The 27,935-nt window shown below is 36.4% G+C and overlaps 4 protein-coding genes and 1 long non-coding RNA gene across 5 annotated transcripts; 2 read left to right on the forward strand and 3 right to left on the reverse strand.

Moving 5' to 3' along the window:
- Positions 1–3,469: 3,469 nt before the first annotated feature.
- On the reverse strand, positions 3,470–4,839 carry LOC140035809 (uncharacterized). The gene is made up of 3 exons (XR_011839730.1): positions 4,472–4,839; positions 3,772–4,046; positions 3,470–3,656 (listed from the first exon to the last, which is right to left on the reverse strand). It is a non-coding gene; the product is annotated as an uncharacterized lncRNA (long non-coding RNA).
- Positions 4,840–9,304: 4,465 nt separating this feature from the next.
- Positions 9,305–13,096, reverse strand: LOC113725304 (uncharacterized). Its single transcript, XM_027248409.2, has 4 exons — positions 12,444–13,096; positions 11,138–11,696; positions 10,293–10,365; positions 9,305–9,690 (listed from the first exon to the last, which is right to left on the reverse strand). The coding sequence occupies exons 1-4, from the start codon at positions 12,877–12,879 to the stop codon at positions 9,553–9,555; spliced, it is 1,206 nt and encodes a 401-aa protein (XP_027104210.1). The 5' UTR covers positions 12,880–13,096; the 3' UTR covers positions 9,305–9,552.
- A 6,154-nt stretch (positions 13,097–19,250) lies between these two features.
- On the forward strand, positions 19,251–21,815 carry LOC113721226 (BTB/POZ domain-containing protein At3g56230). The gene is made up of 3 exons (XM_027245534.2): positions 19,251–19,628; positions 20,847–21,023; positions 21,153–21,815. The coding sequence occupies exons 1-3, from the start codon at positions 19,449–19,451 to the stop codon at positions 21,609–21,611; spliced, it is 816 nt and encodes a 271-aa protein (XP_027101335.1). The 5' UTR covers positions 19,251–19,448; the 3' UTR covers positions 21,612–21,815.
- An 858-nt stretch (positions 21,816–22,673) lies between these two features.
- On the forward strand, positions 22,674–23,701 carry LOC113720660 (BTB/POZ domain-containing protein At3g56230-like). The gene is made up of 3 exons (XM_027245373.1): positions 22,674–22,856; positions 22,946–23,122; positions 23,243–23,701. The coding sequence occupies exons 1-3, from the start codon at positions 22,674–22,676 to the stop codon at positions 23,699–23,701; spliced, it is 819 nt and encodes a 272-aa protein (XP_027101174.1).
- A 2,268-nt stretch (positions 23,702–25,969) lies between these two features.
- LOC113730277 (transcription factor bHLH61-like) lies at positions 25,970–27,935 on the reverse strand. The gene is made up of 4 exons (XM_027254863.2): positions 27,688–27,935; positions 27,040–27,165; positions 26,691–26,864; positions 25,970–26,524 (listed from the first exon to the last, which is right to left on the reverse strand). The coding sequence occupies exons 1-4, from the start codon at positions 27,763–27,765 to the stop codon at positions 26,426–26,428; spliced, it is 477 nt and encodes a 158-aa protein (XP_027110664.2). The 5' UTR covers positions 27,766–27,935; the 3' UTR covers positions 25,970–26,425.

The raw sequence follows: 27,935 nt of genomic DNA on the forward strand, positions 1-27,935 counted from the left end.
TTGACCAACATGAATATGTAAGGGATATAAAATTACACTTTTAAAAATAAGGGATGAAAAAAGTTATTTTACAAAATGTGAGTAACGTTTTGGACGATTTTCCCTTTGGAGAACCTAGAATTGTACTTCTCCGGTTTGTGTTTCGATAACTTGGGCGGCTGGGGATTGTCATTGTACAGTATGGGAGACTTTTTTTCTTTTTTTTTTGGGAGTGATGCATCGGTTTTGACAAAGTCAAATGTCTCCAATCTGGTTCAAAATAGTTGACACAAGTCAATGACCAGGAAATTGGCCAGAAATCGAGGTTGATCCTGTCGAACCGGTTGCCCTTTCTTCTGCAGCCGACTTGAACCCGCGTGATCCGAGCGTATGGGCTTTGCTTGAGTGGGGAATTGGCAGAACCATACGTATTTGCGAGCGAGGGTGACGACTTGTGAGAAGAAAAGATAACAAAACTGGGTGAAGAGCTGCGACGTTCAAGTTGAAAATTAATTAAGCAACAATTAATAAGTTAAAGAAATCTAAAACAGTTGCTTCAAAAAAAAAAAAAATCTAAAACAGCGTTAGAAAGTTATGCCACAGTTTCTGTCATTAGATAAGGATGCTTTTCTTCAGAAACTGAAGAGCTTTAGAAACTGAGCAGATCACGCTTGGATATATTTAATCGGCAGACATTTTCCAAAGCATATAAAATTATTTTGGCTTGCTTAAGGGATGAAATAAAATTGTCAACAGAAACTATAAAACTCATACCTGGCTGATATCATATTCTTTTTTTTTAACATCTTTTTCCCTGTGAATTTCTTAGTGAAGCAACTATTCCAAAAATAAACCGTTCAAAAAGTTATTCATAACTCAAGATTAATAACAAAATGGTGGCAAACAAAAGTCTTTTCTATCATGATTAGTACCGAGAAAAAAATAAAAAATTGAAAATATTACATATTTTGTTAGTTGATTTTCAGGTTTGCAAGGAAATGCGAAGGAAAATTAATTACTGTCAGGATTTGCAGGCTGCTTTTGTTTTGTTTTGGAATTAAACGTTTTTTTAATTCACAAACAGGAGAATAAAGAAATTTATAGTTTCTAGAATCTAGAGACAAAGAATAAATAAAACTACGAAAAAAATTATGGCGCAAGTGAGTGTTAAGGGAAAATGGATGGTCCACTCACCCTCAAGATAAAGTAAAAAGGGAGAACCACAAGAATTTAAAACAAAATGGTTGCCTATTTAAATAGGCAGAGAAATTGGATAGGAAGCTTGGACATTGAATGAATGCCATCCGAATAATTTTGCCTTATCAAATATATATAATGTTGATTTGGAGTTGGGATGACTTATTAAAAAGTACCTCACATAATATATAGAACTTATAATAAAAGTTTGGAAGTACTTATTAAGTACTTAAGAATGTTGTTCAAATGCATACTTCGACAAATGCTTATTAATTATATTTATCTCTTTATTAATTCATTGTATAAGATAAAATAATTAAATTTTATGGGGTATTTTTTAAAACACAAAACTATTCTAAAACATACTAAAATTGAACTTTTGCTACAAGTGTTTTTAAAACCAAAAATCCTACTCTGAAGTTTATAGAATGATACTCACCAAACATGCCAAAGCTACTTTTATCAATCAAAAGTTTGTTTTTTAGTAAAAGTATTACACATCCAAACAGCTTCAAAGTATTTAAAGAAATGTTTGATTTACCTTATAACTAACTCTGGATGCACCTCGCTTCCCGGTTTAGAATAGTGTTCAATACTTTGCCGAGTACCGGAGCTAGTAATTATCAAGAAAAAGGAAAGGACACAAGGATGAATGCGTTCAATAAATTTCCCATGCCAAATAATCAACTATTTTGCAGAAGTTGTAATTAACCAATCAATCAGTTTCGAAACCCCTTTTTTTTTTTTTTTTTTTGCCTAAAAGCAGTATACTTCTTCTTACTGCATCAAATGAGGTTTGAACACATAACTTGACACACGAGAGAGCTTTTCTATGCACGCCTAACTTAATTCACGAGAGAGTGTCCCCAGGGCATATGGCATAGCGGTTGAAGGGTCGGCCTTGAGTTGCTGGCTTCCCCACTGACCGGGGTTCGATTCGTGTCCGCTGCGCTACACATCCTAACTCGTCCGGAAAAGCTGTATGGGGTTATCGGCTTCTCTCCGGTTTGGTGTGCCAGCTCGGGTCCAAAGAGCTTCGGTCGGAGCATGTACCGGATTAAAAAAAAAAATTCATGAGAGAGCTTAGAGCTCTCTTGCTCTCTCTAACCACTAGAGCAAAGTCGAATGGTTGTGTTATTTTCGGACCTTGCATTTCATAAAAAGTGAGGGCAATCGCATCAGCAAAAGCAACAATCCCAAACTTCCTCGTAGGCATGCACGTATCCCAATTCCCAAACCTGGCCATTGTAATTATTGCTACTCTAGCTGATAATAGTGACATTTCACAATGACATGCATAAAGAAATTATAAAAGATCGTTAGTTTTTTCGTGGATGACAGAGGAGATTCTTGTATAGACCATGATCGACTTTCTTAGATTTTTTAAAATGTTCAAGTCTTGATGCACGTTATGCAAGCATAAGATGATAAATGTCCCTCTTTAATTCATGCCTCCTTTTTGACGATAATAAAACTAACCAATTGCCATTTTGCTTCCCTTTAAACTCTCTCTCTCTCTCTCAAAAGGATAGCCAACATTGGTGATCGGCAATTGACCAAAGGTTTCACGAGTTAAGAAGCTCATTTGCAGAGGCGTAGTGGGGAATATGTCCAATGGGAGTGTCTTATATAGACCACAATGATATTGTTTCGGAAAGCTTCCCATCGGCCTTGTGGCCGAGATTAAGAGCAACCATATCCACGAAGGCCGGTTGCTTACCCACCTTCGCGCATACAAAGGAACAGTGGGTGCATATGAAAAACAGGATATGGCTGTGGGTGTGGGCAAATTGTTATTCTCTTGCTAGCCGGCATCAATTGGTTGAAACAGGCACTGGGAAATTGAAGAATAAAGGATAGACATCTGGACCGAGGCACGGACCGCAGTACAGCGCCGCTTGACGCGATGTTAATGTCCAAAGTTGCCGCGGACAGTGATTCGATTCAGGATAAGTATGACTAGCCCAAATGTACCCAACATTCTTTTCCAACGTTAGCCCCGTAAAAGTTTTTTCGTTTCAGCCTCCATGCGTTTTCCGCAACCATAGACCAGATGAAAAATATGTTCACGGAAATGTGCTGGATTAGTCTAGACGTCTCAATGATTAATTGGGAGAAACCCGTTTCTTGTGAATATTCAACTTCCCATTTCTGTCGACCAAAAAAAAAAAGGCTTGAGTTCTTCTTTTTTTCTATGGTGCAACTGCAAATTCTCGTTGAATTCTAATTCTATGAGAGAATCAAACAAGAGGAATCAACTTAAACTAGCAAAATTCACAAGCGATTGGTGACAATTTGTACCGAATATGGAATACCACATGTTTGTTTATGGAAAGAAAAAACAAACATGGTTGGTCGATTGTAACCGATCATTGCAGCGCAAATTTGACAAAAGATTCTACATACGTCAAGCATCTGTCATGAATCAAGATATTCACCATCTCTGGATCCAACAAAGAAACCGAATGCTGCTGTCCAATCTGAAAGGAACTAACAATTTCAGTCATATGCATTGCAAAGAAAATGGGACACTCGGAGCAAAAGAACAACTTTTGATTCTGTCAAGCGCGGGTGGATGAATAGCTGGATGCGCACCTTTGAGATATTTGCCGGTGAGAGATTCTTGAAGATAGGAGGGTCACTGGAAATAGTGGCAGGGGTTTCTCTATGAGAGAAGACCGGTAACTTTTCTTCCTCCTCCTCCTCCGGGCAATTGATAGGCACAGGAATTGCCTATTTGCCTTTCCCTTATCCCTTGTCTCCTCAGCATTGGATGATCTAAAAGGTGCATGCATTTCCTTCCCTTATCCATATTCCAGGTGTAGTGGAATAGAAAAGGCTCAGCAATTGCCTTCCTTGTACCATGTTATCTGCAAGTTTTATGGAGGTCATTCAACAACTACCAGATATGTCTAGTAGATAGCTAGACTAACTAATAATCATACCTAACCAGCTACATGACCAAACAAATTCATTTGTTAAGGTTGATGCAAACTCCGCCACTAACATTTGTTACTTTTTCTTTATCTTTTCTGGGATAAGCGAGAGATTTTGAATCCGAAATTTACTGCTACTCTATACAACCCTTCCTCCCTTACCACCTAATCCGGACCTTCCCCTGCTAACATTTGTTAGTTAGCGAACAGACATTTATTAAGCCTAATTTTTCATATACGATTCTTCGTCAATTCAAGATTCCAAAAATTATCCCCATAAATGATTCTTCCTCAGTTCAACAATACTCTCCAACGAGAACAAATATACCAATTAATATTTACATTTTTTTTTAACTTACAGCTTTCTTATTACCGTGCACATCTAATGGTGTGCATCACGTTCTCCATAAGCAGAATAGGAGTCGACCTAATACAGAATCACCATCCCTCTAGTCTAGTCTCAAACAAGATAGGGAAAAAAAAAAAAAAGAAATCAAAACAAACGCAGAACAAGAAATAATCTCTTTCTTTTTCCGGGTTTCTTTTTCCATGACTTTCTATACCCCTCAGACAACCCCTCAATTGCAGTTTGGAACAAAGTTGTTAGAATATTTTTGTAATGAAAATTTGAAGAAAAAGAAAATTGAGGCAAGTTCCAGAAAGAAAACGAGTGGAGAGAGAAAGTTCCAGACAAGGGATTGTGTAGCGGAAGAAAAGAAGATGGAGATTCGCTTGACTGATGTTTTTGTCCGTAAGTTAACGGGAAGATGCATCTTACGTGGAATCAATAGGCCTAAAATATTAATATTTGGAGTTTTATTTTCTATGTATGAAGCATGAGACTTGTGTTAAAATTTTTTGTCATCATTTATTATTTCAATTTTACTCTCAAATGAGTAAGAATTTATTCTATTCAGTTTCAACTTCTTCTCGTAACTCCTTTTTCATTTTAACTTCCAATAACTTCCTTCTAAAAAAAAACTTTCAATAACTCTTTTTTTTTTTCAAATCAAACTTCTAATAACTTCTACCTTTGTCATAAAAAAAAAAAAAAAAACCTCGTAATTAAGGGTGAGCACGGGTCGGATACCCGCCTCTAACAAGATTTGGCTGACCCGACCCTAAAATATCAGATCAGTCATTTTGCGATCCTATCCAAAAAAAAGGGACGGGTCATAGGGTACCTGTCCCTAAAAAAAAACTATTTTCCAATAAAAAAATATTTTTCACGTAATATCAACATGTTTTCCAATAAAAAAAAATATGCTTTTCAATTAACATTAGTAGAAATATTATAATCAAAATCCATACATCACCATTCTCACACATTTCATCTAATAATCAAACCGATTTCATAAATTTAGTACATATTAAAATTATAATATCTAATAGATAAAACGAAATTTTATGATAATTTTAAGTATATCACCATTCTCACGCATTTCATCCTTCTACAACATAACAAACACAAGAATAATAAGTATATGCCAACTTTTCCAACTTTTCCAAGTATAACAAACACAAGGATAAAACGAAGTTTTATGATAATTTTGAGTACATCACTATTCTCACGCATTTCATTCTTTTACAACATAATAAACACAAGAATAATAAGTATATGGCAACTTTTCCAACTTTTTTAAGGATATTATGGTACAAGATTGCATACAAAATTAGTCGATTGTGGAATCAAGTCTGGAAAAGAATTGAACAGAACTAATAATTTTTGAAGAAAGTATAACCAAAATAATCTTGAAAAATTTTTCCCAACTTTCTTACATCTTTGAAATAGACCTTGTTGCATTAAAGGTGATGAAAAAGAAAAATAAATTTCTTGCACTAAAATAAAGGAGACAAATTTAAGAGAGACAATTGCAATAAAATAAATAAATAAATGAAAGACACAAATGTTTTAATTATCTAGCTAACAGAAAATTGGAGCTCCAAACACAAATTTTTGATTGAATTGGTGAAAAATTTGCAGGAAAGATCGATGGAAGTAGAATAAAAATGAAAAAGGATGAAAGGGATAAATAATTTTTGTGATAGAGTTTCACAAATTTTTCTTTGTTTTATTCATTTGGTTCAGGTTTCACCAAGAATATTCACTTTTTTTAGACAAGATGAGGAGAGGCGGATCATATGAGATTAAAATTTGAGGTTGTGAACCACTTTACTTACACTTAGGATTAAAAATTATAAAATTATATAATAAACCCTTATTTTTTTAATATTTATATAATATACCTTGCGGGTCGGGTACTCGCGAATTTTTATTTTGTTGATCCTTATCTGTATCCGTTTTTACAGGTACCCAACCCGCATCTGCCCCGCTAAGAAAAATCGGATCAAATATCCTATTTTTCGAATCGGATCGGATTTTTTGCCCACCCCTAAGTCGTAACCGAGAAAAACTTTTTTTGATTTGCACTCTCACAAGGTGTGCCGTGCCTTTCCCACTAGTTGGTTGTCGAGTAAAAAGGTGCCATAATTACTTAATGACAGGCAAAGTGGAACTAATAAGTAACTCCGGTTCCCTAATTCTTCGTTACACCATCTCACACCTACCAATTATTAGATTTCTGTCCTCATCATGTTCAGAAAAATTAGATGGTGCTTGTTTGTCTGGAAAAGTGAAGGAAATTAATTAGATGGTGCTTGTTTGTCAATCCCAGTCCCAGGCCTAGAGGTCCTTTTTTCGGGGTCGCATTGAGGTAGCTTAAAACGAGAAGGGCACAAGAAGCTCATAGTATCAGTTTAGCTGTTAACCTGCCATGATTATAAAAGATCAAGCAGGGAAATTAAGAAAGAGAGCGATCAAGCGAGTTAACTCATAAGAGAACAGGAAACAATATTTTTGTCTCTATCTGGGCCGTGAGCCCTGCCGGTCTGGGCGTAGGGGCCCTTTAAACGCCAAGTTTGAGTTGTCACGCCAGTCTCTCTGTCTTTCTCTCTCTCTTTCTGTTGGGCCGCTCCAGTCCCCGCTTACAAATGCAGAATAAAAAAAAAAAAAAAAGGTCCATTTCTACTTTAGTACGATTTGCCAGCTCTGGAATTTAAACGTTGACAAAAAAAAAAACACACCGTGCTTGTCCAGTGACGTTCGCCTTCTTAAAAAAAAAAAAAAATGCTCAGCCAACTCGTTACGGTTGTAGGCAAACTATAATAACAATAATAAAGTGCATTCCAGCTATAGTATTTATGCCCTGTAGTAGTAGTTTGTATTGTTTGATTTCCCTAATACAGCTGCAAATAAAATCTCGTGGAGTAGAGAAAAGGACGGAAGGATGAATATGCTCAACAAATTTCCTGTGTCGAATAAAGGCTAGCAAGCAACCATGCATCTATCCATCGACAGCAGTCAAGTCAGTCAGTCAGTCACTCGTCGGCACCAATTAAACAATAAGGTAGAAAGCTCCAGTGTTGCAACCAATGTTTTAAAAACCGGACCGTTAATCGAACCGGTGAAGTGAAAGGGTCGAGGTTCAACCGGTCGGACCGATTCAACCTCGGTTCAATGAATTTTTTAAAAAATAATTTATATAAATATATATGTGCACAAAATAAGACATGTAATGGATAATTTAATACTTTATATGATGAAAAATTTACTATTTTTGAATAACTTGGATTTTTAAAAATAAATTTTTTAAATTATAAGTTAAAACAAATAAATTTCATCTCAATTTCAATTATATCAACCAAAAAAATATTAAATATAATCCAAAAATATCACAATATTTGAAATTATACAAAATTCACGTCTATGAGAATTTAGACATTGTGAATTTAAATTTTAATTTACATTTTGGAATTTAAATTTATAATTTAAAAAAGGAAGTTTGGAGTTCGAAGAAAATCAAGAGAATTGAAAATAGAAATGCAAATTTGATAAGAAACAAAAAATGAGATAAAAGTGAGTGGTTGTGGTATTAAATAAATTGGGTTAAAGAAAAATAATTCTTTTTTAACTTTTTTAAATTTGATGGACAAAAACAAAATTAAAATATGGAAGAAAACATCAATAAATTAAAAATAAAGAGATTTGATTAAAAAATGAGTGGCAAAAGAAAAGATGATAGAGAGAGAGAGAGTTTGTGTGTGTGTGTGTGTGTGTGTGTTGAAGATTAAAAAGAAAGAGTCATGAAAGGATAATATTTTGTAAAAAAAATGGAACAAAAGAAATATGAGTGTTTGTTTTATATAAATAAGTTATCAAAAAAAACTAATAACATGTGATAGTGCAACGGTTACTACATTGGTCTTCTATTACAAAGGTCTTGAGTTCGAATCTTGATAACTACATTTTGCAAAAAAAAAAAAAAAAAAAAAAAAAAAAAAAAAAGGAAAACTCAAAAACCGGAAATAACCGGTTCAAATCCGGTTCAGCGGTTTCGCGGTCCGACCGGTTTTTGACCGGTTTCTTGACAAAGTCAAACCTGGCAGTGAACCGGACCGGAGCCATGGCCGGTTCGCGGTTCAACCGGTCGAACCGGCCGGTCCGGTCCGGTTTTCAAAACACTGGTTGCAACTTTGTTTGATGCACTGAGGCAGTGCCTGCAATTAGGGCTGTCAACGGGCCGGAATTCATTATTCCGGACCCGGACCCGAATTACTATACCGAACCGGATCCGACCCCTTTACACGACGGATCTTTTATTCTATGTTTCGGATCCGGATCTGGTCTACCCGCACAAATTTAGCAAAATTTATAAATTCTAATAAAAATGAGAAAAAAATATATTTGTAAACTAATTTCTAACTAATGCAAAGAAAAAACCAAATAAGAAAACAAATCAAATTGACTTTACTCAAATACATCACCCTAATCAAATTATATTGATAAATATATATTTTTTAAATTATTAATTCATTTATATCCGGATCCGGATCTAATACGGGTCGGAATACTATATTTCGTATTCGACCCCTTTTTTGTTTGACAAAACAGATCCGGATCCGGATCCGAAAAACGAAATTAAATCCCTACCCATACCCGCAATAATTTCACGGATTCGGTCCGGATTCGGATCTAGACCCGACCCATTGACAGGCCTAGCTGCAATGGGCACAAGAGGGTCTCTGACTCTCAAAAGAGCCTTCTACTCAGCAGTGCGCGGGTGTTTGTGGCGTAGAGGGTGCCTGTTAACGGCGTGCCCAGTTTTTAGTATAAAAACATGCCAGTAAAATAGTTTACTGCAGAATCTAGCTGACTCGTTGATTGAAACATTATACAGCGGGAGCATCTCTTTTGAGTTTTTTACTATTATGACACCGATATACACCCAAGGTTAAGAAAAAAAAATCACCTGAGACTAATGTCATGCAACTGGCCAAAGTTTCAAGAGCGTGTGAGATTCTATGTAAGTGTGACTATACAAACAACATCAGCGGACCAGGTTAGAGCTCTTATGTATCTGCTATCACTTTCCCCCCCTCCTCATTCCAGATCATGGTCCGAAACTTCCTCAACTGGCAGTTCAAATGCATCAACCTCTTCAAAGTAAGCCTTCATCTTCTTAACAAATTCTGGTGATAAGGAACCTTCAGAAGCAGATTGCTTTCCTGGGCACTTTCTCTGCATGAACATCATTTTGTAGACAACATTACAGCAAGGCAGACACTTACAACAAAACTAAAAGTGGCATCAAAGAGTTCTGTATACAAATTTACAAATGACTTCCACTATATTCGACATTTCCCTTTCACCTTCCGTACAAAAGTTTCATCTTAGCATTTCCCGAGGCTGGGAAAGAGGAAGACTAACTGTTCTGTGTCCAAAATAAAAAGCCCCGTCCATTCAGACTGGCTAGAGTATTCTGGAAATAGATTTAGAACTATGAAGTTAAATGGTCTAATGCTTGGCATTTAAAAATGGGCCAATATAATACAGACGGTCAATGCAATTGACATCAGCAAAAATCAATATCACTCTGTCTACAGCAAAATTCCCCCATCCGTATGAAATGGATAAAGATTAGGAGAAAGCACCAGTCTAATATGTCAATTAACATCATACAGCATAGCATGAAGAAAATAGAAGAACGGGATCATGACTAAGGTCAAGGTCAGCAAAAATAGAAATTGACAGTTGCATCAGTAGATTAATTTTTTATTTGTAAGCGAGCCAATGAGGCTGGGGGAATTCAATCAAAATGATGATAGAATTGTCTAACAAACCTTTTTGTGCTTTCCTTGAAGACCTGTCCACGACTTTGATAGCATATCATCTCCCGCTTGATTTAATTCATTCCTATTAAGACAACCACCAATATGACGGGTATCAGCCAAAGTAATAGACATGGGCAGAGAACTTGAGACTGATCACCAATTCACCCCAGGCTTAAGTGATGGAGTTAACAATATAGGTGCATTGCAAGCTAATGTACAATTGAATTCAATACAGGCATCAGGCAGAAGATGTGGTTGTAATCATTCTCCAGAATCAAACCTGAACTATACATTAGAAAACTTTACATTTTGTTGCAACTAGACAAATCAAAGTCGCCAAGAAAAGCCACAAACTGTACCAAGTAATCCACGTGAAGCCTGAATACAGCAAATTACAAGAATTTCAATTTCCAACGCACTAATATCTCCTTACAGTCGTAGAAAGTAAAAATCAAAGCAATAACACAAGCATTAAACCCAAGCTGTGGGTCCTGCATAAGGGATCTTTAGTCAAGCATGAAATGACAAACTTTTCCACTTAAACAGATTGGTTCAAACAACATAAACAATTGTTGCAAAAGTTTGACAAAAGATAAACCACTGGTTTATGGGATTCAATAAGAGCAGGTATTCCTACCCTTTCTCAATGATCTCAGTCATCTGAAACTCCACAATTCTAAGGTACTTAACACTTTCAACAGCATATTGCACAAGTGTTTCTCTATTAACACTTTCAACAGCATATTGCACAAGTGTTTCTCTAACTAGTAAAAGTACAAGTCTCTGTTAGGTCAAGTGTGAGTGGATGGACGCATGGATGGGTAATGTGTCAGTGCAAGAGAAGAGAGATATACCCAAATTTGCCAGATTTTAACAAGGGAGGACAACTCTGAACCATAGCATCCGCTAGTCTTTTCTCCCTTTGTTTCGTCAACTGTTCGCTGTTAATAAGCACAGCGGTAGACCTTCTTCTGTCCTCCATTTCTTCAAGAGTGCAATTGACAGGCACAGCAATTGCCTTCCCTTTGTCCCTCATCTTCTCTACAGGAGTGGAATTAGAAGGCGCATAAAAATCCTTCCCCTTATCCCTTGTCTTCTCAACATTGGAAGGTCTAAAAGATGCAGATATTCCCTTCTCTTTATCCCTTGAATTCCCAGCAGGAATAGAATCAACAGGCACAGTAACCAATTTCCCTTGATCCTTTGATTTCTCAGCAGCAATGGAATCAAAGGGCATAGCAATTGCCTTCCCTTTATTCTTTGCCTTCTCAGCAGGGGTAGAACTTAAAGGAACAGACGCTGCTTTTTCCTCATTCTTCTTTTTCTCAAAGGGGGTCGAAGTTTTGGGTAATGCATTGTGCTTCCTTTCTCCCCGCCTTCGACTATAGATTACAAGTTCACTGCCCTCATCACCTGCGGAAAAGTCAAAACAGTGCTACGCATATCAGGACAGAATATTGGCATAGGACGTTCATTTTGTTTAAGACATGCCTTGAAACAGAAAACACATTGAGAAATGAACAAGAGGCAAGGTGAAAAGCATCTTAAGCAGTAGCTTGAAACCAACTCTGTGACATACAAGAGCTAAGAAGTCAAAAGTAGATCTACTAGAGAACAAATGCATTAGAAGAGTACCAGTACCAAATATGAATAGTAATGACCAATTATAAGCACCAAAAACCTGGAAATTAAGATCCACGATTTGATAACTAAAACAATTCTGTTGCTAGAAATAACATAACAGAAGATTGGTAACAAAATTCAGGTTCTGAAAACAATATCATTCTCATCTTAATTACCTAGATTTTTTTTTCCTTTGTTCAAAGCAGAACAATCAAATTAATACCCATTAAAACTGTAAGAAAACCAAGAACCTAATCAAAAGGCACAAGCACAATTGAATTTAAAAAAAAAAAAACCAGTAGAAGGCATTGCAGGGGAAAAAAAAGCCATCAGGAGGATTTATCCATGGACAACCCATGATTTGAATTGAAATATGCGCATAATAGTGGATTACAACTAGGTAATTACAGGCAGAAATTCAATAACTGATATATAATATCCAGTAACCATATATCAAACCCAAGATATTGGAATTTAATTAAGATTAACCAGACATGAAAGATACAAGTAAACATCCATAAATGCGCGTTTACATACTAGGATTTGTGGAAGAACGAGGGGGAAGCTGATGACGAACAGGAGTAGGGTTTTGAGGTTTAGTCTTAGGATCATTGCCGAAGTTGGATGAGCCGACGCTGGTTCCAGACCTAGTGTCGGACTTGGGATTGCCGTTGTGTTTGTGGGAACCCGAAATTAGGGGTATTTGAGAAATAGGGAAAATAGAAGTCTGGGATTTGAGCAAGAGAGAATGGGTTTCGGAATTGGAAACAGAATTAGAAGAGACCAGCTTGCGAAGAGTATCAGTAGGGATGAGATTGAAATTACTAAGGTCCGATAATGGCTTCCTCACAGTAGCAGTACTATTGGCGCTGCAACTGATTTCGTTGTTGTTGACGGATTTACTGCTCCTGCTAGCAGCAGCAGCAGCAGAAGCAGAAGGGATTTTGGTTGTGTGGCGTTTAATCCTCTGCATTTCTTCCCATTCCACAATTAGCTACCCAAAATGGTGCTGGTTTACTAAATATACTGCATCTGAGTCGGTTAGTTAGTATGGCAATTGGCGGGGAAAACTGGTAAATTTCAACCTGATTTTAGAAGAAGAAAACGTTCACGACAAGTTTGTCCAGTGGCAGTGGTCCGTCCCACCAGAGAGAACGCAGTAGTAGTGCTCTGTATGTGGGTTGGCCTCGAAGCCTTTTCTTCTGCTTTCTTTGACATTTGGGTTGCAATTTTTTGCCAAAAAAAAAAATTTATTATGTTTTTCATCAAATACATTTTTGAATTATTTTTTTATTTTATATATATCAAATCGTTACAATATATTTTTTAACAAAACTCCTAAAAATAACAATTCAGACAGACTCATCACTATTCCTTTGTATTATAGGTTTTTCTTTTCATAAATCTGCAGTAAATTGTTAAAAGGACAAAGTTTCCTTAGCTTTTTTTTAACTAAAACCTCTATATAATCTATTGGTTTGCAAGGGAGGGACTAGGGAGCACTCACGGCACAGTGCACACCCTTTAATTGTCTTTTTAATTTACAAGGTGCTGGTTAATTTTTTTAATTGTTAATTACCTTCGAGTGTTAATCTAATTTTGTTGGGGGTTTCCAATTATCTCGACAGTTGAAAAAAATTTACAAGGTGCTGGTTTTAAATTCTCAACCTATAATCCAGTTTGAAGATGTAAGTTGACTTTTTGGAAAGTTAATTAATTAATTGGTTAAGGAGGTATTACAGTTTGTTAGGGAACCAAAAAAAAATGAAGATACATATGTTTTAAAAAAAAACATAATTAGAACTAGATTTTAAAGGACAAGAGTGTAAAAAACTAGTTTGACATATAACAATTGAACGAGATTTCAAAGGACGGATAATTAATCAGTCAATTATTATTTTGTCCCAGTGAAATTCTTACAGAATCCCTCACATTTGTAAAGGTTTGATCCTCAATCTCAAAAACCATCATAGGTTTTAGCTAATTAGAACTGCTATTAATCTTTGGCAAACCATCATGATCATGCCTCAAGGAATTTAATATATATATTTTGTCAAAGGTCAACTTCAAGGAATTGAATATTTTGATGTTCCAATATTTGTAGTTGGGAACGAGGGTGACACTGGTGTTCCCTTCTTTTTACTTTTCTGCTGGCCGAAGGGAATCAACGATCCAGTGAACCGGCCCTCATGGTGAAATCGTTACCTTTAGGGGTGGCAAACGGGTCGGGTTCGGGTTGACGGGTCGGGTTGAGGCTTAAGTATAACAAAGAATTTGTTGACCCGAACCCGACCCGCCAACCCGAAACGGGTCAGGGTACCTGACACGAACCCGAAAATTTCGGGTTTGCGGGTTGGCGGGTCGATCCGAAATGACCCGAAACTTAATTTTAATTTATTAATTTATCACTGTAATTTCTAATAAAATCAATTTTTTCACAAAATTAATTACATCATCAAGTAATAAAAATTTAAATAAATAATTTCAAACCAAATCTAAAATAAATTAAACACCATAAAAGTGTTTTATTCCAAACCAAATATAATTTAAATTAAAACAACATAAAAGTAAAAAATAACATAATATATTATTTGTCCAAATATAATAATTTTAACTTCACACAAGTTAAATAAATTCATTTAGGATTAAGTAATTAATGCCTTTGGAAAAAAAGAATGATTTAGTTTAGTTAGATAAAATAATTTTTATGTTTATTAAATTAGTTTTAATTCGTAAACGGATCACATCGGGTCATATCAGGTCACCACGGGTTGACCCGAAATTGACCTGTTTTCTTTTCGGGTTCATCGGGTTCGACCCGATTCTGACCCGAACTCCTAAAACCTCAACCCAAATCCATTAATTTCGTGTTAGGTTCGTGTCGTGTTTTCGGGTCGTGTCAGGAATTACCACCCCTAGTTACCTTGGATGGAATGGCAGTTTAGTAGGCCGCAGCATACCCAATGGGCTTTTTTTTTCTGCATATCCCAATGGGTTTTTTTTCTTAACAACTCCTAAAAACACTTGAAACTGCAACCAAAATAGAACCTAAATTTTTTCCTTAACTAAAACCAGCGGTTTGCGCACTAATGTCGGCAGGTTTTCATTTGTTAAACGGTTGAACCAGTGCTTTACACGTTAAATTGTCACGTGATATCGGGGCATGTTTACCAAGTTATGATAAAAAATTCGCACTTTTTATATTTTCAACAGAGAAAAACTATGAATCGTAACACAAAATAAACAGTAAAATAATTGATCGAAAAATTTGGAAGTTGGATAAAGTTAAATGACAAGATTCAAGGCACCACCCCATGTACGGGTTCGTGGTTTTAACTTCAAGGGTGGTTTTGCAGTTTCAGCTGGCTTGTTCCTTTTTCTCTACAAACAAAAGAATTTGGTTATACTAACTGATGTACCAAATTATCCCGTCATTTAACAGGATTGTAATAATATTTATAGAATTGCACAGGAATCTAATTGTTTGCGAGTAGCTCAAATCAAGTTCGAATTGATCAAATCGAGTTCAAGTCGAAAAATACTTAACTCGTTAACTTGTGAGCCAATTCGATTATATATATATATATAGTTATTTATTTATTTTTAATAGTAAAATTACATATATATACATAATATTTTATTATTTGTTAAGAAAAGTTACTATTTTATTCACTTTTTAATCATTTTTCAAAAACAACAATAATAATAATTTTTTTAAAACTCGAGCTCGATCTCGACTTGATTCGAATTTGAGATCGAGTTCGAGCTCGACTTTTGTATTGAGAGCTCATCGAGTTAGAGATTAGTGAAAATTAGTCGGAGCTGGATTCTATTGTGCCAAAGTTCGACTCAACTCAGCTCGTTTGTGCGTCTTGAATCTTGATCCAAAAAAGGAAAAGGGAGAAGGAAAACCACCCAAATCTAAAATGTTATACAGTAGATTAAAATGCAAAATTGTAAGGAAGTGCAGAAGAAAAGTAGATGAAAAACTTGTCCAAACTTCACCGCAACTAATTAGTTTCAGGCAGACAAGTAACCAGACATTCGATGCAAAGCTACAGTTGGGTCATCTGGGAAGTTCCGAAAAAGTCGGTTGGGGGCCGTTGGATGAGATTTAAAAACTGAGGGCTCAAATAGCCAGGGAACAAATTAAATGATCGTACTCCGGAAAAAATGAAAGAGCATGAAAAACCAGGGCAAGTGTAGCCAGTGGTTTCATCGAACTCCACCGCTAACAACTCAAGAACATTTGTCCTCGTGGTCCAAGAAAAGAGAGATCAAAACCAAGGGCTGCCCTGACTATCATCACCGGATTCACCAAACTAAAAGGGCACCTCTCCCAATATCCACCGCCTGTAATACTAACTCTGGTCTATAAATATTCAACCCTTTCCATATCTTTTCTTCCATCTAGAGTAGGTGAACTTGACAGTCTCTCGATCAGATAGAGCAGGAGGGCACCGGAAACCATTTCATTTTGATAACTACCTCGCAATATGGAGGCTGTCCGATCTTGGGTTGCTGAACACAAACTCACCAGCATTGGTCAGTTTTCTGTATCAAAACTCAACCCCTTTCCGTCGATTGTATTATCCTTAATGGTGATGAAGAAACTGGAAACAAATTAAACCCGCTTCTAAGTTGTGTATTTTCTGCAGGAACGCTGTGGGCATCGGCAATGGGTGCTTCACTGGCTTATTCACGTGCTAGATCGACTCCATTTAAGCCCAGCGTTAGGCTCATTCATGCTAGGTACTAATAATTCTCTTCTTCTTCTATTGTAGATAATTTAACTCTTGAATGGCTTGTTTGAGCATTACCTACCTCGCCATATGGAGGCTGTCCGATCTTGGGAACTGACTCACCATTATTTGACTGATTTGCACGACTATTTGATAGGATGCATGCTCAAGCCTTAACCCTGGCAGTGCTGTCGGGCGCAGCGATGTACCATTGCTACGAGAAGCAAGCTGAAAATTCATCAGTGCCCAAATAGAAGCAGCTCCCACAAATTATCTGGACCAAAAGCAAGGAAAAAAAAAAAGAAGAAGGGATATATATATATCCAGTCACTCAAATTATTAGTACTCTGCTTTGTAAATATTTGTCTGAGACGTTGTCGACAGGGCTCCGATGTTGTATAAGTTAATCGGTGAACTAAATGATTTTCAATGTTCCACCGTTAAAGATGTTTGCATCTATCTTTCTCGCGGAAACGAAATTTGTTTAATTAAACCTAATTCCAAAACAGTACTAAAAGCCGACAACTCTTGAGCATGTTTCAGGACTTAACTACCCAAATCTCAACCCCCGAGACCGACGTGGGATAGGAACCCCACGGGGGCCAAGCCCGGTGACCGATGTTTGCATCTATCAATCAGGTGAATTTTGTGTACGCATGTGCGATTTGTCTGTTAATTAAAAGATGTTGCACAGTCCACAAGCTTCTTGTGGGTGGAGTTTTGATTATTACTACCAAATACAACAGCGGGGCAATTCACTGGGTGTGGGCTAGTGGTAAGATAATGTGTCGGTCGTTTTCGTAATGGAAGCATGGGTCCGGGACAGAATGTTTTAGCATTGGATTGATGCTCATGTGCTAGTCCAGTAACCGCTATCGCGCGAGTTTAACTACTATGGGCTGAAAAAATTAACGCCTCTGAATTTTTAGCGTGTGCATTCAAGCTTCAACGATAAAAATGAAGCAAATATTTTTATATGGTTGGAATTCATAACAAAACAAGTGCAAATATCACTACTATGGTGTTTTTGGAGTTATTTTAGAAATACACATTTACTGTAGCATTTGGAATGTGAAAAACAGTTTTTTAAAAACAGTCCCAAAAACAAGGGATCCAAACACACCCATTGTAATTAATTTTACAATTTTAACGATTCTTCTTCTAATTTTTCTTCCTTCAATTTTACTTTTTGTGGTCTAGGTCCATAATCAACCTTCATTACTTGTTGATTTTTACGGATTATGGGCAAGATTTGCCTGTTTAAGACTTTCAGTATATAGTACTATAAGTTAACAGATGGTAGAAAGTGTCCTTTACCGAAATTCCAGGATTGTGGATGAAGTTAAAACATTTGCAGTCAGCAGGCCAGCAATTATTTATCCTACTTGCTAAGTAAAACGACGTTCATATGCTTCAAATTTTAGCCAATAACACATTTTTAAAGAAATCGTGCAGGCCACCGATGAAGACTTTTAAGGGAAATGAAAGAAAATTTTGCAAGCCCAAAAGCAATCACAAAAGCATGGTTTTTTTTTTTTTTTAAATAAATGTTTAGCAAGGGAAGAAGGATGGATTTTAAGAAGCCGGGAAGGAATAGAGGGATTAGAACCCAGAATCTCTCTATTTTCTTAAATCAGAGACAACAAAAAAAATAGAAACTTCTCCATATTCACTGCCTGTAAGCAATTACGACAAATGTGAATCAATTTTTTTTTTCTCTTTCTCTTTTCCTTTTGGGTAAATAATTAACTAAGCTTCTAAACCAAAAAGAATTAGTCACACTAACAAATGTGGAAAATAATAATTATATGAAGGTTTCGGTGTCCTGATCAATGATCACTGCATAAGTGTTCGGACAGGTTGGACAAAAGAAAGACCAATTTCTTCTTGGTTGGCCTCAAGTTCCTAATATTGAATTGAGATGGCCATTGGCTAGTCTCTGATACTGAGAGTTAGGAATAAGAAGACGTGCATGCCTTACCACATTTTTGCTGTCGTAAGGTTGGAAAGTCCCTTTCCACTTCCTAACTTTTATTCGGCCCCTAACGAGTAACGACCCAGTCGTTTAATATTAATACTCAATGATTTTTTTTTAATTAAAAATTATACTGCCACAAACAAATAGAGGCCATCGCTTACCAATATTTTGCTTTTTCTAACCTCGACCTTTTTCACTTGCCCTATTGGATTGTTTCCTGCAAATCGAAGGCAATGCATGAATTTGATGATATTGATATCTTACCTGAATACATGGCCAGAGCTACTACTTGTAATAGAGAAAATTCAAATTCAGAAAAAATTTTCACGCAACACGTTTTTATCATGCGACGTGCGTGAGATAAAATGATAATAGAGAAATGCGTTAAAGAGAATTTTCAATTTTTTTTCTAATTAAAGTCCCAATGCCTTTACTCCTTATGTAATTATTAGAGAAAAAAAAAATCATCCCCAACACAAGCTCTTTTGGAGAATATTGTTGTGTACCCTACGCAGAACCAAGTATCCACTCATGTTGTTCCTTATTTCTTACTAAATTAATCATTGATTGTATATTTATTATCAAGACCATCATCAAGTGCCTACAACTACAAGGAAAGTAATTAAGGCTGCTTCCGCTCTATATCTCTCTAGCTGGGAGTAAAGTCTAAGAACTTAAATAAACAGGCCAAGGTAAAGTTGAGTTGCAAACAAGAAAGGCCCTCCTTGAAATTCTTCATATCTTCCTCTCTGCCTTGGTGGTATACTGGTATCCCATCTATAAGTTGCTAGTAATTTGTATGCAACGGCCAAGAGACAGAAGATGGATTGTTCAATCTGCAGCGCGATGCCATTCATTTTAAGGCCTCCAAGAAATACAATATGTGGAGCCTGCTATGAGGGAGCTAAAAGCATAATCACCTTAACCAACAAACTTGATAATGACAAGGGATTATTAGATAAACAACCCAACAACCCTGTTTCTTCGTATAATTCTGCAAAGGTACGTTCTTTAATTCTCAGCCTGTTTATTCTTCTTCTTCTTCTTCTGGAATATGATATGTTTGATCAACCACCTGGTTGAATAAGGGTTCAAGTCAGTTGCAGGATAGAACGGGGCATACGATTATATACCTTGCAAACGTCAACCATATGAATGAAAAACTATTAGCATAAAGCTTAAGCTCGTTTGTATGTGCCCAGCTGATCAATTTTGTAGTGAAAAGCCAGGGAATGAGGATAACCAATTGTCGGTCCAGCAATAATGTTAAGGAAAGCCGAATTAATGGAGAATTGGGGATGTAGTTCTTGCGAAGAATCAACATTGACATTCATAAAATGTAGTCTACTAGAAGACTCTTCCATGATAATTGATCACTGGGCTCTCGTGATTTATGATCACGCAGGACCTGATGGTCCAATTCTAGCAGACTAGACCAGGTACCCTATATATTTATATAGTTCGTCTTCCCCTCTTTTCTTTGGATTGAGGTGTTTTCTTGGCTATTGTCCTTTTCTTCGGGGTGGGCGGCGGATGGAGGGCAAGGCTTGAATTGCCAGTGTGCTAAGTTCGGACCCTACATCAACTATGCCCCTTTGATGGGCCAAAGTTCACGCCAGGGTAGGCGCAAAACTGCGGAAAACAGAGTCCTGCTGCAGTGGCCGTGGCATTATTAATGATCCTAAGGAATAATTGTAGGGTGACCAGAAACTAGTTTCCACGATTCGGGCTTTTACTAGAGTACGAAGCAAAGCAGAATGTTCTTCGGAAACAATTTACTTTCTCTATCCTTCCTTGATGATGAAAAGCAAAAGTGTAATAACAATTCGTCAAGTCACAACTCTGTAAATCGTTTCTCTGCATGTGGCAAAATTGTCGTAACGATCGTGCATGTCAACTATGTGCTATAGGGGGATCTCGGAAAGAAATTTACGTATCGAAATGGCATTTGAGTACTTGTCTCAGGTAGATATAGACAGCCTTTCATCATTCAGAATTTGAAGAAGTAGAGACTCGGGGGCTCTTAGACATGGATATTTCGTATTCAATTCGATGAATCAAACAATCTACTTAGTTTTGCAAGCGTAGAACAGTTGATAATTTTCATTGATACAGTCATGATTGTTGGTGATTATTCTCATGAGTTCAGAGAATGTTAGGTTTGTGAACAAGAAATTTTGATGTCCAAATGCTCAAAGAGTGTAATTTTTGCCTCTCCAGGGACTCGCAAATGCGTTGAAATGGGTGAAGGAAATGAAGGAGGCCGAAGAGGAACTAAATGAAAAACTAAACTTTCTGAGTGGATTTGTTGCTGCATTTAGGCATCAGATGCACCCTGATATTCTCATCAAGCCTGGAAATGATGGACCCTCTTTGCCAGCACATAGAGCTCTTCTGGTGACCCTTTTTTTTCTTTTAATTGATTTTTTCCTTTCCTTTTACCATTAAAGCAAACTAATAAGAGCACTGGGGCAATAAAGCGTTGTGGTGGCAATTACAACTTCATCTCTTCATCACATTATGCAGGCAGCAAGGTCTGATGTATTCAAAAACATGCTAGATTCAGATGGATGCAAAGCTCCTCCAAGCGACACCATAACATTTCCAGAATTGAATCATGAGGAGCTTGAATCGCTATTGGAGTTCCTCTACGGAGGAGACTTGCCTAAAGAAAAGGCGGACAAACATGTTTACTCACTGTCAATGGCTGCAGATAAATATGAGATCCCATTTCTGCAGAAGTTTTGTGAGCATCGAATGCTCGGATCTTTAAGCTCATCAAATGTTCTTGATGTTTTAGAAATAGCTGACACTTGCTCCAATCCTAGTTTGAAGGAGACTGCCCTCAACTTCATCGTAAATAATATGGAGGATGTAGTCTTTTCAGATAGGTTTGATGCATTTGCACTTAAAAATCCTCATTTAACTGTACAGATAACGAGGGCATCCTTCATGGAGATTAGAAACAGAAGGACTGCAATTTGAAAGAGTAAAAGAATGCATGTTTCATGTATAAAGAGCTGGATCTTCCCCGACTGATATATGAACCCGCATTGTCATTTTTGCAGACAAGATGATCCCTCTAGTTTTGTCAAATGAAAACTCATTCAGAATGATGGATATGTTGTCACAATTGCTTTGTATATCAGTTCAATTACTTTGCATATTAAGAAATTAGTACTTTTCCAATATTCTTTCATTTCTCTATAGTGAACATGTTCTCATGTACTATTCATCAATTTTCTCTATTATTATTCATTGTACTTTTGTAACCAATCTAAATAAATGAATTTCTTTTATCTCTTTCCTATGAAGAAATTAAGATTTTCATAGCAAGACAATGCTCCATTTTGTCTAATATCGACAACTATAGTCTTATAACATGGAGCCTCATTTTTAACAAACAAAAATTTTGGAAAAACACTTAAAGGTCGTACATTTGTTTGGAAAAAGGTTGACGGTTGTATATTCATTTACATTTGTTTGGAAAAAAGGTATTATTCATTTACACTTAAAGGTCTATAAGTTTTGGAAAAGATAAATTTGGATCCTCAATATTTGACGGTTGTATTATTTTAATTCCTAGAGTTTCAAAAAAAAAAACAAATTTGATCCTCAATATTTCTTATTTGAAGCAAAACGGAATCCAGTCACGTTAGATCACACCATCGCAAACTTCAGTCCTGATGCTGCAATGTCTTGCTTGTGTTGTTAGTGCAGTGCATCTTTAGATACGAGGAAGACATGGTTATCCTTGAGTTTCTCGCCGATGACTTCGATGAAACAGCATAGCCCGCATGGATGATCTGTCCTGGCAAAATATTTTCTGCTTACTTGGCTCCCTAATTTCCTCCAAATTCAACACATGGAGATAACTTCATCCACATTTCTGAAATTTCAGCGACGACATTTCTACCGGGATGGAGCATTAATTCTGTGATTCTAGCTATACAGGTCACAGTGTAACCAAGAAGCAAACTTCATCTACTTCGTCTTCATTCCTTGAGTCAAGAAATTGTTTCTGTATTTAAAATCTGAGATCAGAACATGGATTGCCCTGTCTGTAACTTCATGTCGAGTCCGACTCTCGTAAGACCTCTCAAGTACACAATATGTGGATCTTGCTTTGAAGGAGCCAGAAGCGTAATGGCCTTGATGAACAAGCTGGACCATAATGCGGGTGCCAATAAGTCAGCTGCCAACAAAGTCCCTCTCCCAAATCCATCGAAGGCAAGCTCTTATCGTATTCAGCAAATTCAAATAATATCCGTAGCAGACAATATATTCATGTTCGCTTTTCTGTTGGCTTCTTTCACCAGGGATTTGCAAATGCTCTGAGATGGGTGAAGGAAATGAAGGAAACAGAAGATGAATTGAGAGATAGGCTATCCTATCTTGCTGGATTTGTTTCTGCCTTTAAAGACCAAATTCACACTGATATTCAGGTTAAGCCTGGCGGTGGTGGTCCTTGTATACCAGCACACAGAGCATTACTGGTGATTCTCAATCTCTTTCATTTCCTTTAAGAATATTTTACTGATCAAAGGAGCAGAGAGTGTAGTTTCTACAATCTGGCAATGAGATATTTGATCAACTATGCTCTTTGCGTGGGGCAGGCTGCAAGATCAACAATCTTCAGAAACATGCTGGATTTTGATGGATGCATGGCTCCGTCGCAGGACATTGTGAAGCTCCCTGAATTGAACTATGAGGAGCTAGAGGCATTTCTGGAGTTTCTGTACAGCGGAAACTTGGCAAGAGAAAAGATAGAACAGCATGTCTACTCGCTGTCAGTGGCTGCAGACAAGTATGAAGTTCCATTCTTGCAGAAGTTTTGCGAACAACATATGCTTAGAACTCTGAACTCGTCCAATGCACTCGATGTGCTAGAGATCTCGGACACTTGCTCTAGTCAGAGTTTGAAGGAGGCTACCTTGAGATTCATCGTTCAAAGCATGGAGGACATAGTTTTCTCATCTAAATTTGATGCTTTTGCTCTCAAGAACCCACATTTAAGTGTACAGATCACAAGGACATCATGTATAGATTCCAAAACTAGAAGAAACGGGATCTGAGTGAGAAGGAAACAGGAATGATTGAGTCTTGTGCATGGCTTGCTCTTTTTCTTTTTCTTTTTTATAAAAAAAAAAAAAAATTCGCATCCATCTGGTGTTTTTAATTTTCGGAAGTCATCAGGAATGGTTTATAGATATACATACCAACAGAGCGACTGGATAATTAAACATCGAATAAAGCGCCATCCTCTATCTTGAACAATTTTCGGCACAAATTAATAAAAATGTGCAAATACTCGTCGACAAAGAAGGTTCCACTCCGAATCGTTTTAATCTTCGGGTTATGACTTTTGAATTGATAGATGAATTTTCCCAAACTGAAAGATAAGTTGGCATAAGAAAATGACAAAAAGTTTCCATAAGAAATGAGAAATAAACAGTTCTTGTACCCCTATACTGATCCAAAAAAAAGCCCTTTTGTTATTTTTGTTTTCTTTTTGGCTATATACTATCCTTTTTTTGGGTGAAGAGGTATGCAGTATTTAGGACCTCGTTTAATTTCAGTTTTCAATATCATAATTAAGCACAATTCACGCATACAAGAGATGCAATATCTATACATTCTTTTATATGAATGGAGAGGGGTTAATTTGGTGTAAACATATTATTATTTGACACTTTATGGATTTTCATTTGTATCTTTTATAGGAAACATGTTTTACTTTTCAACATAACTAGTTCTGAACATTATAATTACCAATTTAACAATTATTATGTTTAAAAAAAAACTTAAACAGATTAAAGTTTATTAGCAATAAAAAATTCATATAAAATACCATAAATATTTATATTTATATTTTTTTTATTACACACACATCAAGTGTGCAAAAAGCACAGTCGTATGTAAATTTTCAAGGCCAGTTTGTACTCTTTTTATTGGATAAAGTAGCGTTAAGTTCGGCTTTTAAATCCAAACCGAACTAGGCCCATTTTTGCAGGCATCCAACTGGGACGTCTTGTCAGATAATGATGGTGATGCTGATGATAAGTCAGTACCAGAGCTAGCCTATTTGGATATGAATTTTTATCAAAATATTTAGGGTTAATTCCACTTTGTACCCCCAAACTTTGGATGATTACCCACTTCAGTTCCTAAACTTCAAAATGGGACACTTAAGTCCCTAAAACTTATAAATTGGGACACTTAAGTCCCTAAACTTATAAAATGGAACACTTAAATCCCTAAACTTATAAAACAGGACATTTCGACCACCAACGACATTCAGGATTCTGTCAACAATTTTCCTTAATTGGGAGGTATTTATAAGTTTAGGGACTTAAGTGTCCCATTTTGAAGTTTAGGGACTGAAGTGAATAATCGTCCAAAGTTTGAAGGGACAAAGTGAAATTAACCCAAATATTTATACCACATCTTTCAAAGAATTATTTATATTTTTAAATATTTTTTTATCTCACATGTACCATATTACAAAAAAATATATTATAGTATTATTGTAAATAATTTCATATCCAAATGCATCGGGTCTTATTTCCTGAAAAGTACTACTATCATGTCTTACAATGCGTCATTGATTGAAAACATTTTCTGGACAATTCTTATCATGGCTAAGCGAATGAGAAGCTTTGTTCATCCAAAATTATATCATAAATAAAAAAAGTCCTAAAACGTTACTTTTTTTTGGCTTTTTCCTATGATTGTGAATTCTTTGAAAGAAGATGCAAAATTTTCTCAAACAGTTCAAGATTAGCGTTACGTTGTTTATATCCATGTTAATTAGTATATTATTTATTCATAAATTCTCACTTTTAGATCCACTCCAACACTGCGTCGCTTGTCACCTTGAATATTTTGTCATTATGCTTAGCCAATTCAGTTAATTTAATAACTATACCCTAACGTAGCTATCGTTTGGATTGCACTTTTTCTAGAGTTTCTATAGAAAAATATACAGTAACAATTATACGTATATGAGCTACAAAAATAATTAAGAAATGTGATCACGCAATTTTTTTAAAGAAAATTGCAAAACAAGACCTTAATTATCATGGGGTTGTGATAACTATGCATTAACAAAATTTTATGTCGTCCACTGCATCAATAATACTTGAATATATAATGTTGTCACTAATAAAAACGTACAGAAGATAGAGTTTGGGAAAATATAACTTATGGTCCAACCATAAAAAAAAAAAATTTTTTTTGGAAAAAGCCTTTATATATAGTATATTTCACCAAAAAACAGATAAGGTTCTGCATAGAACATCTTATATCCAATCAAACCTAAAACAAAGCCAAGAAGGCAGCTGTTGGCAGAAAAGTTCTCGAGGTTCATGACATTTTTTATTGTGGCTTCATTCGGGATAGTGCTAATAATACTCTAGTTAAAGTAATTGGAACGCACGGATTGAATTTCCAGATTCCTGCAGGGCACAACCTATCTTATATCCAATCAAACCTAAAACAAAGCCAGGAAGGCTGCTGTTGGCAGAAGTGCTAATAATACTCTAGTTAAAGTAGTTGGAAAGCACGGATTGAATTTCCAGATTCCTGCAGGGCACAACCTTCTTTGTGTCCTGCAACTCGATCAAAATTAGTGATCTTCGATCATCATCTATAACTCCGTTGTAAGGGAACACCTGATTCTTCCACTAACAGTACCATCTAAATATATCACTATCAGGAAGATCTACAGAACCGAATATGGAACATGAGAGAACACGTCACATTTATTTTCTTGAACTTCATTCTCTTCATCATATTTCTCATTGCTCGTTAGTGTCACTTTCTTCCCAGTTTCTGATAGCATCTGCAACTGCTCTTTTCACCACCTGAGCATCGATAATTTCCTCGTTGTCTTCATTCTGAGAGAGAACATCATCAGTACCATATTAATTTGAGGAAACCCTACAGGTTGAACACTTTTTTACTGTGTACCAGCACTTTTCCGAGAGTAGTTAGAGAATGCGGATTAATTTAGTGAAAAGGGGCATGATGAATGCAAGAAAATTTTCAACAGAAATTTCTTACTTCTCCTCCAACTGCTTGTAAGTGAAAGCTGTCGGCACAAGAAACCCTAGCTTCAAGCACGTTAAGGCCCAGATTTTCAAAAGCTTCCAATATGGAGACGAGCAGGCCAGGGCAACTTTTTCCTGAATACACATTTACCAAGATACCTTTTTCTAGGGTTTTTACCGAGACTTTCTGCACAACATAGAAAGGGAAGAAAAATTATCATCGTCCATAATCACTTTGATGGAGTACTAGCTAGCTACCCTCCGACCAAAAAACACGTGTAACCGGGGAAGTCCAGGGAACAACAAAACCTATCAAACAAGGAGGAGAAATTAATAAGCTACAGTATATATGTAAATTGTACAGGCCATGAAGATGACTCGTCGCTTGAGCTTCGTGCGCTTGAAATGTCTTCCTTTAACCTTTCTACCTTCTGTTTTAGCTCTTCGATATAATTGGAAGCATCCACTATTATCGAGGTTTTATTCATCTGCCAATCATCAGCATGGTATTAAGATCGATCATCCACAACCACAAACCATATGATGTTCAAGTTTCACGGTGAACTTTGATACTTATTGCAAATACTCTTTAGGAACAAACAGTTTGAATTGATTAAATATTTACAATCTGAATTCAACTTATTTGTGTCACTTTAGTCAGTACATATGTGTGTGTAACCATACCAAGAGCAAAAAAAAAAAAAAAAAAAAAAAAAAGGCGATTGGAATTGGCAAGTTATTCCCCGCCGCTGGTCTATCCTAGATATATAGGCTTATAGCGGTAGTGCTATTTGGAGGTCAACTACTAATAGAATTGTGAGACTGCCGTCGCTTCACAGAGAGTGAAACAAGTGAACAGAAGGATTAGATAGAGCAACTAGAGACATATGAGATGAGTAATTCAACAAAAAGGAATAGAAGGATTATGATATATACGCTCGAAGCGTGGAAATTAAAACATCATACCAAAAAAGAAAAAGGGAAAAGGAGGAGATATGAAGGGAAATTACTGCATGAGAATTGGTGAGAGAACGAAGAAGTTGCAGCTTCTCATGCAGATTGGCTCTCTTGTGCCCTCTAGGAACCATTCTCACCTTAATTTCTACCTTACAGCTGATTTCTCCCTTTCTATATCCTTCTCTGGCTGTTTGGTTCTTCTTCTACGCTACCATAAGTCCTCCAGTTCTGAAGAAGACTCTTTAAAAAGACAACCCGTTCTCGAATATCAATAACATCTCTTGTTTTCTTCCCACATGAC

This window comes from Coffea arabica, chromosome 2c (assembly GCF_036785885.1).
Source record: "Coffea arabica cultivar ET-39 chromosome 2c, Coffea Arabica ET-39 HiFi, whole genome shotgun sequence".
Classification (NCBI taxonomy): Eukaryota; Viridiplantae; Streptophyta; class Magnoliopsida; order Gentianales; family Rubiaceae; genus Coffea; species Coffea arabica.